The sequence below is a fragment of the Galleria mellonella genome, unplaced genomic scaffold (genome assembly GCF_026898425.1).
Source record: "Galleria mellonella isolate WM207_F2 unplaced genomic scaffold, CSIRO_AGI_GalMel_v1 utg158, whole genome shotgun sequence".
Taxonomy (NCBI): Eukaryota; Metazoa; Arthropoda; class Insecta; order Lepidoptera; family Pyralidae; genus Galleria; species Galleria mellonella.
Window position 1 is genome coordinate 269,656 of NW_026442003.1, and position 17,931 is coordinate 287,586.

A 17,931-nucleotide genomic window follows, 5' to 3' on the forward strand; every position below is an offset into this window, starting at 1 on the left:
AATTATCTTTTTGAAGACTAGGCAGCATGGTCTCCGACCTTAGCCTGTTCCAAACGGAACAAACGTACTAAAAAAAAAAAAAAATTAACCAAATTTCTATAAAGGTGACGCGATGTTCTTTCCATCTGTTTATGTGTATTTTAATTGAAATAAATTTTAGTTTTAAGTATAGTTTTCATTTTAGTTGATAAAAATTAGCCTTTATAATGTCATAAAATTTCTATATAATCAGATAATAGTTGACCTTTTTATTAAAGTAAGTAATTATATCACTTATACAAGTGGAATAAAATGTCTGAGACTAATGGAACAAAGTTACAAGAAAGTTTGGCTTAATTTGTCATCATATTTCCAAAATTAAGTCTAATTTTGAGTAACACTGTGAAATATTACATGATTAAATAATTATAATTAATTTATTCTAGTCAAAATATCTAAAATTCATTAAAATTGTTTTTCTGATAACCATTTGAAGTCTCTTTTTAAAACCTCGAAGATTTTGCATTTTAACTTTGTGTGATAACATAATGGCCCAGGCTCTAAACTAAAGCAAATAAATTAGTCTTTTATTAAGATTGTACATGCTTCTTTTTTGATAGATGATAATGGAATGGTAACCCCGCCTTCGCTATCGGTATACACTGGCGAGGCACCTCTGAAGGTTGATAGGTGAGGATGAAAAGGCAGGTCAGTTAACCTATTGCGACAAATTCAACAATAAATTAGTCACAATGGTTTCCAGGGCGAACCATGTGGAGGTCTACCTGATAAGATATGGATGAGGACGGGGATTAACCTCTCCATTACTAAAATCTCTTCCCCCCAAAGTACATGCTTACTAAATTATAGTATGGTATTTTTTGGATGTATGAAAATGGAATGATAATCCCATCTACACTATCAGTATACTCTAGTGGAGTACTAGTGAAAAAAAAGGGCACAATCCAGACCTTAGCTAATTCAGAAAAGTTTAATTCCTAAATTAGCTGGTCAGGCCAGTTGAACCAATTTACATATGTAAATTAGTTCAACTGGCCTGACCAGCTAATTTAGGAATTAGGTAATATTGCCTCCTTTACACAAAGTAATATGCTCAGGCATACACCGTTAAGGTAAACAAATAATCAAACTTAACCATATGATAAATGGTTGTTCCAGGTACTGATTTAAACATCCAGTGTCAGAAAGCAATAACAGAGGAAACATGTCTGTAACACAGAGATCAGAAAACTCAAAATTGGAACTGCATAATGGAGTGAAGATCAAAGATGAAATAATTGATGAAAATGAAGTGGGAAAAAGTAAAAGCAATGAAATAGCAATACAAAATGTGAAAATCGAAGCTGTGAAAGTAGAAATAGATGATAATGGTGTGCCTGTGCAGGACGAAAAGGAAATTTATAAAACAAACAAGACTATCAAAATGGAAACTGATAAATGTGAACACTTGCAACAAAATGACATGATGGGAGAGGCTTTAAACAAAAATATAGATGTAACTTTAAATCACAGAACTGATGTGGCAAAAACAAATAAAATTTGCTTTCTACAAATTAAACAAGAAAAAGAGGAATATGTATTTGAAGAATTTCATTATCAGTCAAATGCTTTTCAAATTTCTGATCTTCTAAATACAAATGCAAATTTCAAAGCAGAAGTTAAAGATGAACCCGAAGAAGTAGGCAATGATGATGTTAATAATTCAAACAGTGATGATTCAACTGATGAGGATAGTTCCGTAGAGGATATAGAGTCTGAGTATTTCGCAAAGTTATACAAATGCCGACGATGCGAGTTCGAATCTACACATAGAGAATACAAGCAACATGTAATGGAATGTGAAGCAATAAAACAATATAAAATGAGTCATCAGAAAAAAATATATAAATGCAATCAATGTAATTTCGAAGGGGTGCACAAGAAATATAAACAGCATATACAGAAGTGCAAAGCGGCGAAATATAAGAGAAATCGTAGCGGCAAACTGTACCAATGTGTGCGTTGCGAATTCGAGGGTAACAGTAAAGAATATAAAGTACATATGGAGGAACATAGCGAATTTAAGAGGAGACACATAAATATTATGGACTATGACAAATTCCGGTGTACTAGATGTTGTAAAGACTATTCGCAATTGAAAAAGTACCTTATGCACTTATACAAAGAGCATGCAATTGAAAAATTAACGTGTCCAGAGTGTAACAAGAGGTATATAAATTATACTGTACTGATAATCCATTTAAAGTCGCATATAAAACAAACCTTCATTCCAGTTAGAGTGATTAACAAAGATATCACATCAGGTCAGAAGTATAGGTGCAGGAAGTGTAAGAACGTGGTGGGACTTGACTTCAATTTCTTCTTGCACTGGGAATCGCATCTTGACATATTCGGCGAAGGTAGTCAACTAATGAAGTGAACAGTTATTGTCATCAATAAATAAATGATGACTCTTCACTATTAAAAAGATGAGTGGCATAGACACTTTTAAGCATGAACTGTGCCCACTCCAGAATTGTTTGGTGTCCATCTGTGAAGGATCTGTGAAGTGTTTCCAAATTATATATATATATATATATTCTTTATTGCACTAAAACATACAGTAACAACAATAAGTTAATAACAATGTTAGCAAAGGTGAACTTATCTCTAAGTTTAAGAGATCTCTTCCAGTCAACCTAATGCAGTGGCATAGGAAGTAGTGAGTGGGCAGTAGTAGTGCAAGACAGAAATTAAAATAAATATTTACATAAATTATGTGTAAAGACATAGTACTAAGAATATGTAGGCTTTTTTAAGGGACCAGGCCCCACCTCCTCTAGGAGGTAATCTTAAATATGTTAACCCTTCGTTGCATAATGGTGGAAATTTCCATCATAACATTGAACACCCAAAAATTATATATTATTATTATTATATTTTTATTATATATAAAAGAACATTTTCACTTTAAGTTGATCATGTCTGGATACCTTTTTAATGTCCATTGCAGAAAAAAACATAGCTGTCAAATTTATTTTTTTTACCATTTTTCCTTTAGTTTTGAACATGAATTTGATCACTTTGATTTATTTGACCAATAAAAAAAATCATGCAAAGAAGGATTAATAATGGTAAAATAAATGGGTCTATTAATATGTAGTTAGGTGTTCTCGAGCTTTATAACAATTATTCATGCATCTTCTTACACTTTGATGAGGAGATTTGATGATATTTTAAGTATTATAAAAGAACTTTCTTGAGTAACAGAACTCTATTGTATAACACTTGAGTCCTCAGGAATGGCAACGCATGGGGGGTATCGTGGGCGAAACAGTATACTCTGTTATGTCCATGGTACTGCTCATGTCTATTGGTGACGGTTACCACTTTCTATCAGGTGGGCCGACAGCTTGTTTGCCATTCTGAGTTGCATAAGAGTAAAATTTTTGGAGTAAAAGTACACATAACTGGTACTTTCTCAGAATAAAATTTTTTTACTGCATCAAATGTATTCTAATATATTTTTTCTACGTTTTTTTTTTTTTTGTGATTACTCACTTGCACCGTGCTATATTGAGAAGTATATCAGTAGCTTTTTTTTTTAAATGGATCATAATGAAATGGTAACCCCACCCGCGCTATCGGTATACACCGGCGGGGTACCAGAGAAGAATGATACGTGAGGATGAAGCATGTCAGTTAGCCCATCGTGACGAATTCAACAAGAATTGTTCACGATGGTTTCCTGGGGGAACCATGGAGGTCGACCTAATAAGGTATATTGCTAGCAATGGGGCTGTCTAACTCCATTGCTAACAATCCTTTTTTCCCCCAGTATATCAGTAGTTCATAACACTGGCTCCTGTCAAGTATTTTTTTCTTAATGATAGTCCTTAAAGAATGGTAATGCATAAGAGATTTATGGATGAAAATGAAATAGTAACCCTGAACTATCGATGTACACTAGTGCTCACTGGTGAGGTCTGTTGGCCAATTGTGATAATTTCATAATTACCACGATGGTTTCCAGGGGAAACCGTGGAGATCGATCTGATAGGGTATATTAATAGTCATGGATGTAAAGAATGCTACTGCCTTTTGTAGCATATTCTTAAATGCAATTTTTTTTTTATTATTTCCGAGCCAGTTGTAGTTAGAAACATTAGGTGCATTTTACATTTTCCATCTCTGGAAAAATTACGTGTCATGTAATGTCAGGGAGGTCACAGATATGGCCTGCAATAAAACTGGCTGGAAAGTTATAACGGGGCTGTTAGATCCCATTACTAACAATCCCTTTCTCCCAAAGCATAAGGGGTACCATGGGCGTTACTGTGTATTCTGCAATATCCATGGTGCTATTAATGTCTAGCCGAACATAACCAGCTTCTATCCAATGACCGTTAATTTGTTTTTTTATTTCAAATTTTTTTTTGATAATTAAAAAGTAAAAATTATAACTTTTTGATCCGGCAAACATTGTTTTGTCATATAAATTAAGGATAGGGATGTCCCTGTCCTAGGTGATTAGGATGTCCTAATCACCTAACAGTATGAAATATACTATACAACCTATTTTCATATTTATCAAATATACATAAAAAAATTCATAAAAATCGGTCGAACCCTTTTAGAGGAGTGCGACCACAAACACTGTGACATGAGATTTCTATATATATATATTTATATTACTACTATATTTAAATGAATGCTGACTGAAATAAAAGATCTTGAGAAATTAAATTGTATTAAATTAAATTTTTGTTAAATTATGTTGCTGGCGGAACGATTGAGAATTTACTTATGTAGTATACATACATGTTTTTTTTTCATATTTTAAGATGTCTCAATAAAAAATATAAGTTGTAGAAATGTCGTCGTTTATTTTTTATTATTTTATCCTACCACTCAAAGATTTTATTTTCATTCGGTCCCTATTCCCATATAGTGTTGTAAATTTTACTCATGATCTGTAGAAAAAAAAAAAAAAACGTTGAAAAACAGTCACTCACAAGTTGCTTTTTTTTTTCGTGAGCCCGCCACCTTCTTGTTGTGGTGAATTTAAAATAACTATTTTTTTTAATGGATAATAATGGAATGGTTACCCCGCCTGCGTTATTGGTATACGCTGGCGGGGCACCAGTGATAGATGAGAATGAAAGCAGGTCAGTTAACCCATCGTGACGAATTTCACAAGAATTAACCACGATGGTTTCCAGGGGGAGCCACGTGGATGCCGACCTGATATGGTATATTATTAGTAATGGGGCTGTTAGATCCCATTATTAACAATTCCTTCCCGCCCTTAAAACAACTATTGTCAAATTGCAATTGTTGAGAGTCCGTGGATGCAGATAACTTAGGACTGTATTAGAGGGAGACTTTGTACAAAAGTCGATTGCTTGGGTACCTCTGTCCCATTCGTGTTTCAACCGTGAAGCAATTGTGTTTGCATGGCTGTGTTTCGGTTTAAAGGGTGGGATATGGCGTGAATTTACAGGGTACAGAAGAATAACACCTGAGTCCTCGGGAAAGGCAACGCATGGGGGGTATTATGAGTGAAACGGTATACTCTATTATGTCCATGGTACTGCTCATGTCTATAGGCGACGGTTACCACTTTCCATCAGGTGGGCCGTTAGCTTGTTTGCCATTCTAAGTTGTATAAAAAAAAACCGTTCCTTATTGCAATCTATGTATAAGGGAGGCTTGTGTTCAGCAATGAACACATAGCGGCTGGTATGATGATGATAATGACAATTTTTTTTTGACGGGTGAAAATGGTATGGTAACTTCGCCTGCGCTAACGGGATACGCTGGCGGAGCACCAGTGAAGGGTGATAGATGAGAATGAAAACAGGCCAGTTAGCCCATCATGATGAATTCATCAGGAATTAACCATGATATTTTCCAGGGAGGACCGCGAGGAGGTCGACCTGGTTGGGTATATTGCTAGCAATAGGATTCTCAGTCTCCATTACTAACAATCCCTTTCCCAACAACTATATTTGAACTAGCTTCTTGCCTTTCTTTGCCTTTAATTTGTACGCGTTGATATTAGAAGTAGGAAAATCTATAAAATAGACTACATATCTGGTGCATTCATTTTGATATACTATCTAGGTATATCAAAATAAATACGCCAGATTTTATGGTTTTAAGGACCTTCAGGAACTCGACAGTAAAAACCGCATCCAATTTGGTAACTAAATTGTTTAGTGCTAGCAATTTAGTTCAATTCTTCTACATTTATATTAATGATTTTTTTAGTAATTTAGTTACAAAATCTTAATAAGCATATTTAGTTTCTTTAATCTATGTTTCTCAGTTGGCAATATTGGAAAAAAAATCTAAACCTAAAGTCAAATTGTCAAATGTTTACTATATGGCTTAGTTCCTTTGCGTTTTCCATTGTACATAAAATAATACTACTACTGTCAAATTTTTACTTTTTTTATATGTTTTTTTATTTAATAGAAACATTAGCGTTTTTATAACATTGCATTAACATCACTTAAAACTAATGAAATATACAGTTATTAAAAGTAAAAAAGTATTGAAATGTATTTATGTATGTATTAAATGAGATTACAGGTGACAATGTTTTCTATTGAAAGTGTCAAGTGAAACGCTACAAATTTCTAATGTTTATTTACGTGTGGAATTAATAGACGAGTACAAATATCTTTTAATAAATACAGTTAAAAATAAAAAAAAAATAGCCATGAGAAAATCACAAACACGAAAAAATTCGAAGTTAGCGCCACAAGCTTTTGGAAAGTTCGAAGAAGAAAGTAATGAAGAATTTGAGGTATAAACACGATTTTTTTTATAAATGCTATGTATTTTGCTAATTTTAAGTAAATAAAGCTTATAAAAGTTACAACTTGGTTGAGATTGGAAGTAAAACTATTTTAATTGTCATAATCTTAAAGTATAATTAACATCTGAAATAGCTACATCTACAGAAATCAGCACATAAGACTAAGATACTGTTTACATTAATCACCGCACATGCACATTACACAGATTCCCTAGGTACACCAATAATATCAGGCCATGAATCAGGGTCTGACATTTCAATCTCAGGCGAAGCCTGAAAATCTCAGATACAGTATCATCTGGTTGATCCCAGGATGGTCTACAATGAAGTTTCTGTCTTCGATTTCAGTGAACTTTTTTGATTTAGTCTTCAGAAAGTTTCATCTTCTCAGAAGATATTTTATAAAATTATTCCTTTTATATTTCACACACATTGATAACTTGAAGTTCGCACTTGCTGATAATGACCCTAATGTTTTTAGTTAGGAAATAACTTGCCTACGTACAGAAATTCATTGAAATCTGCCTAGTTGTTTAAGTGTGATTTAACCAAACATCCATACAAACATTTACAGCACTGACTGTAATGATATATCCTATATATTCATAAGATTACAAGACTTTAAGAGACTTCTAAAGGAAGGAGGTGTCTAATGTATTAGTTATCCAAATAAAAGTATGTTTGTTGTCTCATCTTAATAGCTCAACCAATTATAAAATTTGTGTATGTGCATAATATTTGGGATAGAAGAGGACAGTTGCTCTTTAATCTGGTCAACCTATGTATCCCAGTTATAAGATTGGGGTAAAAAAACTAGTATCTATCCATATATTTAAAATTATTTTTCAGTTTATACCCCAAAAGATACTGAAATTGTATGATTCTAATGAATTATCAAGTAATTCTAAAGATTCACTGGCAACAGACATGAAAAGACTATATGAAGATAGATCAACCACTGTTGATAAAACTAGCAATACAAATAATGAAATTACAAGTAATGATAATGAAGAAACTGAATATGCACAAACAGAATTATTCATTGAGAATGAAATAAATAAAACATTGAAACAAACACTTAAAAACAATGGATCATTAGAAAAAATATTGGATAAATCTTTAAGTGATTTATTAGGGAATTGTGATGATTCAACAAATGACAATGATGATGATTTGTCATATACTTCTCTATACAAGGTGTTCGCCTTGTCAACAGTGGATGATTATAATGTAACTGCAAATAAACGTGATTCAAATGCAGTTGCATCAGGAAGCAATACCAATGTAAGTTCTGATGTACTAGCAAATACAAGTAATGTAAATTGTGGTACAGCTGCTTCTAAAAATGCTAAAAATGAAATGCCACAAATATCAAAAACTTTTAATGAAAACTCAAATGATCCATCATTAATAGATCGATTCGCGATGTTTAGACGAGCTCAAGTTATTGCAAATACGACCAAAAATTTAGCTGATAGGATATTAGCAATAGAATTGGCCAACTCTTGGGGCTATATTAGGCAATTTTGTCAGCAGGAATTGAAGCAAGAAACTTTATTGCAAGACGCACTTTACTTGTGGAAGAATTGGCAAAGTTTTTCCGTTTCTAGAGAGGTGCCTTTAAGTTATAAATGCTATGTATGCAATACAGCATATTGGGAGTTGGCCCCGTTTCGGGAACATATATTCACTATGCACAAAGACATAAAAATAGACTTCGAAACTGTGTTCAAGGAATGTCACATAAAGGCTTACGATGTCGACGATGAAATCATAAGAAATTTTCCCATCGATTCGAACTGTTGGCGATGTGGGAAACACTACAATGCACATCCAACATTGGCAGAGAACGGCAAAGATTATGTATGCTGTTTTTGCCAGCAACGCCGCTCCACCTGTGCCACAATGAAGATCCACGAAAGCCTTTGCGACTACAACTTCATGAAACATCTTGAAAATGAGCCCAATATTAAATTGCACTACTGCAAATTATGCCCAATGTTTTTTTGGGACGAGAATCATTTGTATGGGCATTTAAAGTCGTACCACGTTGTGAGGTCCGATATGCCAATTTGGTCGCCATTGGGACCGTGTCGACATTGCAAACAGAGGGTAATAGACTCTTGCGTGCATGTGTGCCGGAAGAAGAACATGTCTGTTGCATGCCCATACTGTTACAGACGGTTCCCATCAAAAAAGATAGTGAAAATACATTTGGAAATCACTGAAAGTGTCTACCAATGTCGAATTTGCGATGTGAAGTTAGCAAAAAGATGTATGGAAGTGGTACATGTGTTACACAAGCACAGTGACAACTTCATGGCGGTGTACAGATGCCAGTTGTGCGCTGAGGATAGGATATTTCTTAGCGCAACAGCTATGAAAGACCACAAAGTGTCACAACATGCAAATTTTTTTAATCCTACGGGCATCTATTCTGATATTGTAAGTATTTTTTTTTAAACTATGCGTATTTTTTTTTATACAACTTAGAATGGCAAACAAACTGACGGCCCACCTGATGGAAAGTGATAACCGTCGCCTATAAACATGAGCAGTACCATGGACATAACAGAGTATACTGTTTCGCCCATGATACCCCCATGCGTTGCCATTCCTGAGGACTCAGGTGTTATTCCTCTGTACCCAGTAAATTCACGCCATATCACACCCTTCAAACCGAAACACAGCCATGCAAACGCAACTGCTTCACGGTAGAAACACGAATGGGACAGAGGTACCCAAGCAAACGACTTTTGTACAAAGTCTCCCTCTGGTAAATTACTACCATCATCATCATATGAGCTATTAACTGCCCACTGCTGGATGTAAGCCTCTCTTTTATTTACTTACTTGCCTTTCACGACACACACTTAATCTCTGGAACTGACAGTTAAATTTGAAAAAAAAAATTTTGCATTTGTTAACCAAATTTCGTAATGGTCGAGGGATGGGCAGCAGCATCCCTCTTAAAACATCACCAAAACCTACCTAGTTGTTAAGGCGAGAATGGACCGTGCCATCATTATAATGTGAATTTAGCCTTATTTGTATGGTTTTTTCAATAATACAAATATTTTCAACCGACGCCGGCAAAAAGGTTCTCAAATCTGAATCGTTCTATGTTATTTTTATGTTTGTTACCTCGTAACTCCGTCGTTTTCTCGAACTGATTTGGATTTTTTCTTTTATTATCTGAAAGTATATATTTACAGTTTGGCCTCATAGAAATTTTATCAAAATTGATACAGTATTTATCTTTTAAATTAAAATAACAGATTTTACCATTTGATTAAAATTGTTTTTTTTTTGTGTAATGTAATATTAAAGTGAATGTAATATTAAGAGAAGTGTAGACTGAAAGACGATGTAGTGACAAAAATCGAAAAAGGAATGTTGCCATTGGTTTGGTCATTTGGAGAGGATGGATGAAAGAAAAATTACGAAAGAGATTTATCGAGCAAGAATGAATGGAGATGTCGGTAGGGGCCGCCCTAGACGGACGTATGTCGACCAAATAGGCGACGTGCTGAAGAAGGGCCAAATTAAAAGTACCCGTAACCGGCGAGCGTGTATGACAAGATTGATGAATGTGGAAGAAGCGAAAGAGGTTTGTTTGAATCGAAGCATTTGGCGTTCCATTGTTTCTGCCTACCCTAATGGGAGACAGGCGTGACAGATATGTATGTATGTATGTAATATTAAATTATTGTTTATCTATTTGATTTCAGGTGATAGTGTTAAAAGAATTTGTTCGACAACCATCACCTACTAAATGTGTATCATCAAATTCAAAAGCAATCCAGAGCAATATCAGTGAGTTTTATATTACATTAGCTGTTAACTCTTTTCACTCCAGCCAGTAGCTCGTGGAGGATGTCAATAACTCCAGCATTGTATTAGTTACAAGTACATATCTGTGATGTGAAAGAAAAATGCGAGTCGTTGCAATAAAACCAGAGGTAACATATTGTACAAAAGTCGTTTGCTGGGGTACCTCTGTCCTATTCGTGTTTCAACCGTGAAGCAGTTGTGTTTGCATGGCTGTGTTTCGGTTTGAAGTTTGAGATATGGCAGTGAATGAACAGGGTACAGAGGAATAACACCTGAGTCCTCAGGAATGGCAACGCATGGGGGGTATCATGGGCGAAACAGTATACTCTGTTATGTCCATGGTACTGCTCATGTCTATAGGCGACGGTTACCACTTTCCATCAGGTGGGCCGTCAGCTTGTTTGCCATTCTAAGTTGTATAAAATAAAAACAAAACATTTATTTCTTAGCTATTTTATAAAGGGCGCTGAGTCAATAAAATCGTGTCGCCGTAGCCGCGACAGTGGATTTGATGTTAGCATTTCAATGTCGCAAATACGGTGACAAGGGAGTGCAAGGGGTTATATTGCATATTTGTAAATGGATAAGTATGGAATCATATCTCCACTTACGTGGGGATGAAGTCAGTTTGAGTGATAATGGTAAATGGTAACCACGCCTCGGTATACGCTGGCGGGGAATCAGAGAGTCTTGATAGGTGAGGTTGAAGCAATTTCGTCCATCATTAGGAATTAATCACGATGCTTTCCAGGGGATTGTGGTAGGGACCTGACAGTATTTTACTAGCAATGGGATTACTAGTTCTCAATACTAGCAATCCTCCTAATAAGGATAGACTTGAAAATAAACCAGCTGACAGTGTTTCCCGCGCGTTTTGGTCTGTAGATATGTTTTAAGATTGGTACAAATGAGTTTTTTTTTAATTTACAGAAAATATAAACTTTCCAGAAAGTGATAACACAAAAATAGGAAAAGAATTACAAATTTTGGATTTAGGTAGTGATGATTATGATATTTTTGAAAATATTAAAAGTGCAACTGATATTATGAAGCAAAACAACATAGACGATGGACTTAACAAATCGGAACAATCACACCAAAGTAATATAATTGATATTGGAACAGATAATTCTAAAAATAAACATACAGATTACGATGGAACTAATAGAATTGACAAAAAAGATGTTGCACCTGGTATTTTGAACGATCAAGAAACTGGTGACATGCAAAGCACTAACAGTTCACAGTTTCTAACATTTAACATTAACAAATTCAAATTACCAGTTTGTGAGGAAAAAGAATTGTATATATTCGAGGAAGCGGAATTTGAGACAGATGTAGAACATATTAATACGAAGGGGAATCACGTTATAGGAGAAGAAATACATGACAATGATATAGATATGTTAAGTAACGATGATGCATCAGAAGATAGTTCTGTAGACAAGTCTCAATATGTCCCAAGAATATACAAATGTCGAAGTTGCGATTTTGAATCGACACACCAGGAATACAAGCTGCATATAAACAATTGTAAAGCTAAAGGACAAAACGGGAATAATGACACTAAGAAAATTTACAAATGTAAAAACTGCGATTTCAAAGCTTTCCACAAATTATACGTTAAACATGTAGAAACATGTACAGTTCTAAATCAAGATCGGAAACCTCATAGATTTAAACTGTATCAGTGTGAGCATTGTAATTTTGAAGGGTTCAAACGTGACTACAGGGAACACATAAAAGAACATTCCAATGGTCTGAACAATGCAGACATGATTGGTTCACACCGTTGCACAAAGTGTTGCAAGAATTTTCTGTCGTTAAAAAAATATCTATTACATTTACACAAAGAGCATAATATCGAGATGCTGATGTGTCCACAGTGCGCGAAGAGATATACAAATTTCTCAACGTTCACCTTGCACTTTAAGACACATATTAAAAATATGTTTTTATCAGTCAAAGCTATTGATAAAGAAAGCGGCAAGTCGAGGAAAAAGTTTAAGTGTAAAAAATGTAAGGATTTTGTTCCGTTGGATGAGCACTTCTCGCATTGGGAGTCACATGTTGAGATGCCTGGTGAAGTGGTGGTGGCGAGAACGAGTGAGAAGGCGTCGACGTCGTCTTCGTGAGGCATTAATCACTTTAGAAGACACCTTAGGAGGTTGTATGCTTCATAAGAATAAATATGCGGGTAGAATGAACATTCTTGTGAATTCAATAATAATAACTACTAGGGTGCCGCGCGGCCAGCCCGCGTCCTATTGTAAGCTAAGCCAGTCGATAGTCAGCGCTCGCGGGCGACAGACGTCGCTGAGAGCGCGCGGCTCACTCACTCGCACGTTTGTCGCTGGAGTCACTACCGCTAACACAAACCTAACGATAGGTTCTGTCATTTTTTGTCACGCCACTATTAACTGTCTCAAACTCATTTTTATGTTTCTGAAATCACTCAACCGATTTTAATAAAAATATTTATTTATTTAAAGTACATAAGTACCATTTTATTATAATTTACTTAACCTATTTTAGTAAATGAGTGATCAAGCCACTTGTATTGTGTGTTTATACTTGAGACATGACTTCTTCTTCTATCCATTTAAGAGCTGCGCTCTTGTCGGTGGAGCTCTCGCCACTCACTACGATTTCCAGCGAGTCTCTTCACCTCTTGATACGACACGACACCAACTCCTTCCTTGATCTGCCTGATGTAACTATGTCTCGGTCTCCCTCTCCCCCTCCTTCCTTCTATCTGACCTTCTATTATAATGTTCATAAGTTCGTCGTGTCTTATCAAGTGTCCCAACATTTTTCCCCTTCTGCCCTCAATAGTTCTTGAACGGTGCAGCTTGACCGTACGGTGAGCGTGGACTGTAGGGGTGCTGGTTCAGGCTGGAGAGAAACGATAAATAAGATTCCTTTCTTGAAGCTCCCGGTTCCGTTCTGAAGAGTTTCTCCTATTTCCTTTATCGGATGGGGAGTGCATGCCGCTCGACGGTAGGCGGCCTATCTTTATACCCGCCCGGTCGCACGATAACATGTACTAACTCACATCGGTGAGTCTGTGCGAGCGGGACGGGGCGAGTGTGAGAGGGACGCGTGACTCTTCAGAGCGGCACCATTTGGCGTCTATTTATTTATTATAATTATCCTTATTACTAGTGTTTTACAATTTTTTCTTATTTCTATTTGCGGGTAATAAGGACTCGACACAATAAAATGCTTTATTCAACTTACAAACTATAAATACATCATAGAAAACCTATATAAATTTAACAATTTAAATGATTAAAAAACTAATGACAAAATAACTATAAAATATCGCTATAAACTATACAAAGAGATTACAATGTCGCGAACAGTTCTAGTAGCAGGACCTCCTTGAGACATGACAAAACGTTAAAATAATGCGTCATTGAGTACAGTTTGTACAAACTAAACAAGTATTTTAATAATCATATATTATATTTTGCACTATTAGATATAAGGCTATAAAATGTAAAAAAATTAAATACAGATATATTTTTTTCATTGCAATATTATACTTTTAATTGTATTTCAAAGCGTTTATAACATCTTTAAATTTGTTTAATTCCGTTAAAGGGCAACTTTTTTTATACCACTGAGGTGGCAAACAGGCATACGGGCATTCTATGCCGGGACCACACGGCCTTGAAATTTGACATTCACGTTCTATTTCATATATTATGGAGAAGAATTTAGATTACATTTTATCCCGATCACGCGGACGAAGTCGCGGGTACAAGCTAGTCTTCTACATAAAAAAAAAAATTACATCATTTCAGAAAGGGTTATTTGTCTAATTCTTTTTTGTCGTGTTTGTAATCTTCTGGATAAGGTTTGTTTTACAGAAGAATAGAAAATGTTTAAACAATTTACGGAAAACGGGGAAAGTTTTGTACAATCGTGCAAAGCCGGGGGAAAGGGATTGTTAGTAATGGGGATTAGCAACCCCATTGCTAGTAATAAACCCTATCAGGTCGACCTCCTCGCGGTTCCCCCTGGAAACCATCGTGATTGGTTTATTGTCGAATTTGTTACGATGGGCTAACTGACCTGCTTCACCCTCATCTATCATCCCTCACTGGTGTCCCGCCAGCGTATACCAATAGCGCAGACGGGGCTACCATTTCATTATCATCCATTAAAAAAAATACCGTGCAAAGCCGGGGCTAGCTACCCGCTAGTGATAAATATTTGTTTTATTATTATTTTTTTGCAATCTATGCAATTTGCATCGTATATTAATCATTAAGTCTTTAGCAAAAGATACTTTCATATTAACCATCTTTTTTCAATTCATTTGATACTCGATTTTGTTTAACATCACCTGTGTGTAAAAATATGGAAAAGTAATGGGTACTAGGTACCTGGACAATTGTAATATTTTATGGTGTATTTATTTATTTATTTTCTTTTTTTTTCATGCAACTTTGAATGGCAAACAAGCTGACGGCCCACCTGATGGAAAGTGGTAACCGTCGCCTATAGACATGAGCAGTACCATGCACATAACAGAGTATACTGTTTCGCCCATGATACCCCTCATGCGTTGCCATTCCTGAGGACTCGGGTGTTATTCCTCTGTACCGTCTAAATTCACGACCATATCCCACCCTTCAAATCGAAACACAGCCATGCAAACACAACTGTTTGGGGGGAAAGAGATTGTTAGTAATGGAGTTTGACAGCCCCATTGCTAGCAATATGCCCTATCAGGTCGAACTCCACGTGGTTCCCCCTGGAAACCATCGTGAACAATTCTTGTTGAATTCGTCACAATGGGTTAACTGACCTACTTCATCCTCACCTATCATCCTCCACTGGTGCCCCGCCGGTGTACACCGATAGCGCGGGTGGGGTTACCATTCCATTATCATCAATTAAAAAAAAAAAACACAACTGCTTCCCGGTATACACAGACAGAAACACGAATAGGACAGAGATGCTTGAGCAAACAACGTTTGTACAGTCTCCCTCTGGTAAAATATTAGTAATTTATCTTGTAAATATAATAGTAAGTTTAATATATTATTATTGTTATTATTTAGTTTTAATAACAGAATAAATAAAAATCAAATAATCAATTACTCTTTTTTAAAAATTTCTGACCTATATTTATCTTGTTCGGAGTCATAGAAAGAGAATGCCAAGTAGGTACTATTTTTAAACTTTTTTTATGTAACCTAGAATCTAAGAACAACAATAACAAATCTTTAACTAGAATGGAAAACAAGCTGACGGCCCATTTAAAAGCAGTAACCGTTCGCCTATAGATATGGAACATCACAGAATATTTTGTAACTCCGATGATGTCTTTCACGCGTTGCCATTCTTATGGACTATGGTGTTATAATTCCATTCCTTGTAATTTAAGTGGGATAACCACTTATAAACCGAAACATATCACAACGAAGTAGGTGCCTAAAGCAAAGATTTTGTAATTCCTTGTTCTAAGACCTAAATAAAAAAAGTAAAATTGTCACATAGTGGCACAGATTAATAGCAGTGATAAAATGTCAAAACAATGTCAAACGCAATTTTAACGGCTACCGTTTTTAAAATGTTGAAAATGCTTCTAAAAAGGCACATAAATGGCTTTATACACAATATTATTTGGAATAAGTATATTCATGATTGCATTAGTGATGGCAATCATAAAGAAAATGTTTTTTCATTGGAAAGAAGAGCATAAAATCGAAAGTATGGCCATAACGGCCGTGGACAGACCTGGTAAAGTGTGATCTGCCTTTTGAAACATAAATACTTACTTATATAATAAAATTGTGACTCTGTACATTATGCGTCTTAATAAGACTAATAGATAATAAAAATAATATTTTTTAGAAATTTTGTCTGTCTGCTTTGTTTGTTGGGTATTACGCAAAAACTGCTGCATCAAATTGGATGCGGTTTTTATATGTGTTCGTGATACACCCAGACCAATACAAAAAGTCATGAATACAAATTGATCTATTTAATTGTTTTCTAAATGGATATGGTCAAATTTGTAAGTATATATATATATATATATATATATATATATATATATATATATATATATATATATATAGCAGTTTTAATTCAAAACATGTCAGTTCTAAATCGATTTGGAAAATTCTTATTTTAACTAAAAAGATATATTTACAGATTGATCCCGTTAAAATAATTAGTTTAGCCACAATTTTTTGTGAAACAATCTTAATATTGAATGAATTTACTTAATTCAGAACTAGATGTCGCTCTCTAATTTACGGTAGTATATATTTATGAAGGTATATCTATTCCAGCCGTCAGCCTTATGATTCATACAGACAAATGCGTGTTCCGCCGACGGCGGTACCTGAATGATGTTTATGTCTACGACATTATCACAAAAAGCGACATAAGTCTGACGAAGCAAAAGGAATCATCGTAATCAGTAGTTAAGTTTTTTAGCTTTTATATTTGTTATAGGATGTGTATTCGGGATTTTAATAAAATATAGCTTGGTAAAAGCGTTCCTTTAATTCTTCTTGGTACCATATATGATGATTTAGGACGACTAGAGAAAATTAATTGACAACAGATAAAGTGTACATAGATAGGACATAGTTGACTTAAGGACTGTACATGATCATTGTACTACAATATTTTCAATCAATCAGTCTTCTCATGGTCCGCCAGATGGTGTGGACGGGCGAGGTAGGGGCCTCGGGACATACCCCTTCACCACGGCTTTAGGTCCGGAGGCTACTACCTCCAGTTCACGAGGTTTCAAGCCGATAGACACGGGTGGTCTGTGTATGTCGGCGTGACATTTTCTTCCTTCCTTCCTGCTGCTCAAGAGAAGAGAATATAAGGTTTGCTCTTCTCCCTTGTTTTTTTTTTCATTTTTTTTATTGAATCATTCGTTTCACCCCTCTCCCCCGTTCCCGATAGACATAATAGGAGAGCTAAGATAAATACTATATCTTATATTCATATATAAGAGTTAAGCCCTCCCCCCGCTATTGGTGGGGGGCATATGTACACACTAGGAACGGATGAGAGGAGGAAAAGAGAGAGAAAAGAGCAAAGAGGATAGGTGTTTCTTTGATGGGTGAAAATGGTATGGTAGCCCCGCCTGCGCTAACGGGATACGCTGACGGAGCACCAGTGAAGGGTGATAGATGAGAATGAAAACAGGCCAGTTAGCCCATCATGATGAATTCATCAGGAATTAACCATGATAGTTTCCAGGGGGAACCGCGAGGAGGTCGACCTGGTTGGGTATATTGCTAGCAATG

The 17,931-nt window shown here is 35.5% G+C and overlaps 2 protein-coding genes across 2 annotated transcripts; both read left to right on the plus strand.

The window, feature by feature from the left end:
* The first annotated feature begins 95 nt into the window (after positions 1-95).
* Positions 96-4,858, plus strand: LOC113520913 (zinc finger protein 569-like). The gene is made up of 2 exons (XM_026906337.3): positions 96-256; positions 1,159-4,858. Exon 2 carries the CDS (start codon positions 1,205-1,207, stop codon positions 2,417-2,419), a length of 1,215 nt encoding a protein of 404 aa, XP_026762138.2. The 5' UTR covers positions 96-256; positions 1,159-1,204; the 3' UTR covers positions 2,420-4,858.
* Positions 4,859-6,408: 1,550 nt separating this feature from the next.
* Positions 6,409-15,750, plus strand: LOC113520896 (zinc finger protein 423-like). Its single transcript, XM_026906314.3, has 4 exons — positions 6,409-6,793; positions 7,655-9,250; positions 10,537-10,621; positions 11,570-15,750. Exons 1-4 carry the CDS (start codon positions 6,707-6,709, stop codon positions 12,772-12,774), a joined length of 2,973 nt encoding a protein of 990 aa, XP_026762115.1. The 5' UTR covers positions 6,409-6,706; the 3' UTR covers positions 12,775-15,750.
* The last annotated feature ends 2,181 nt before the right edge of the window (positions 15,751-17,931 follow it).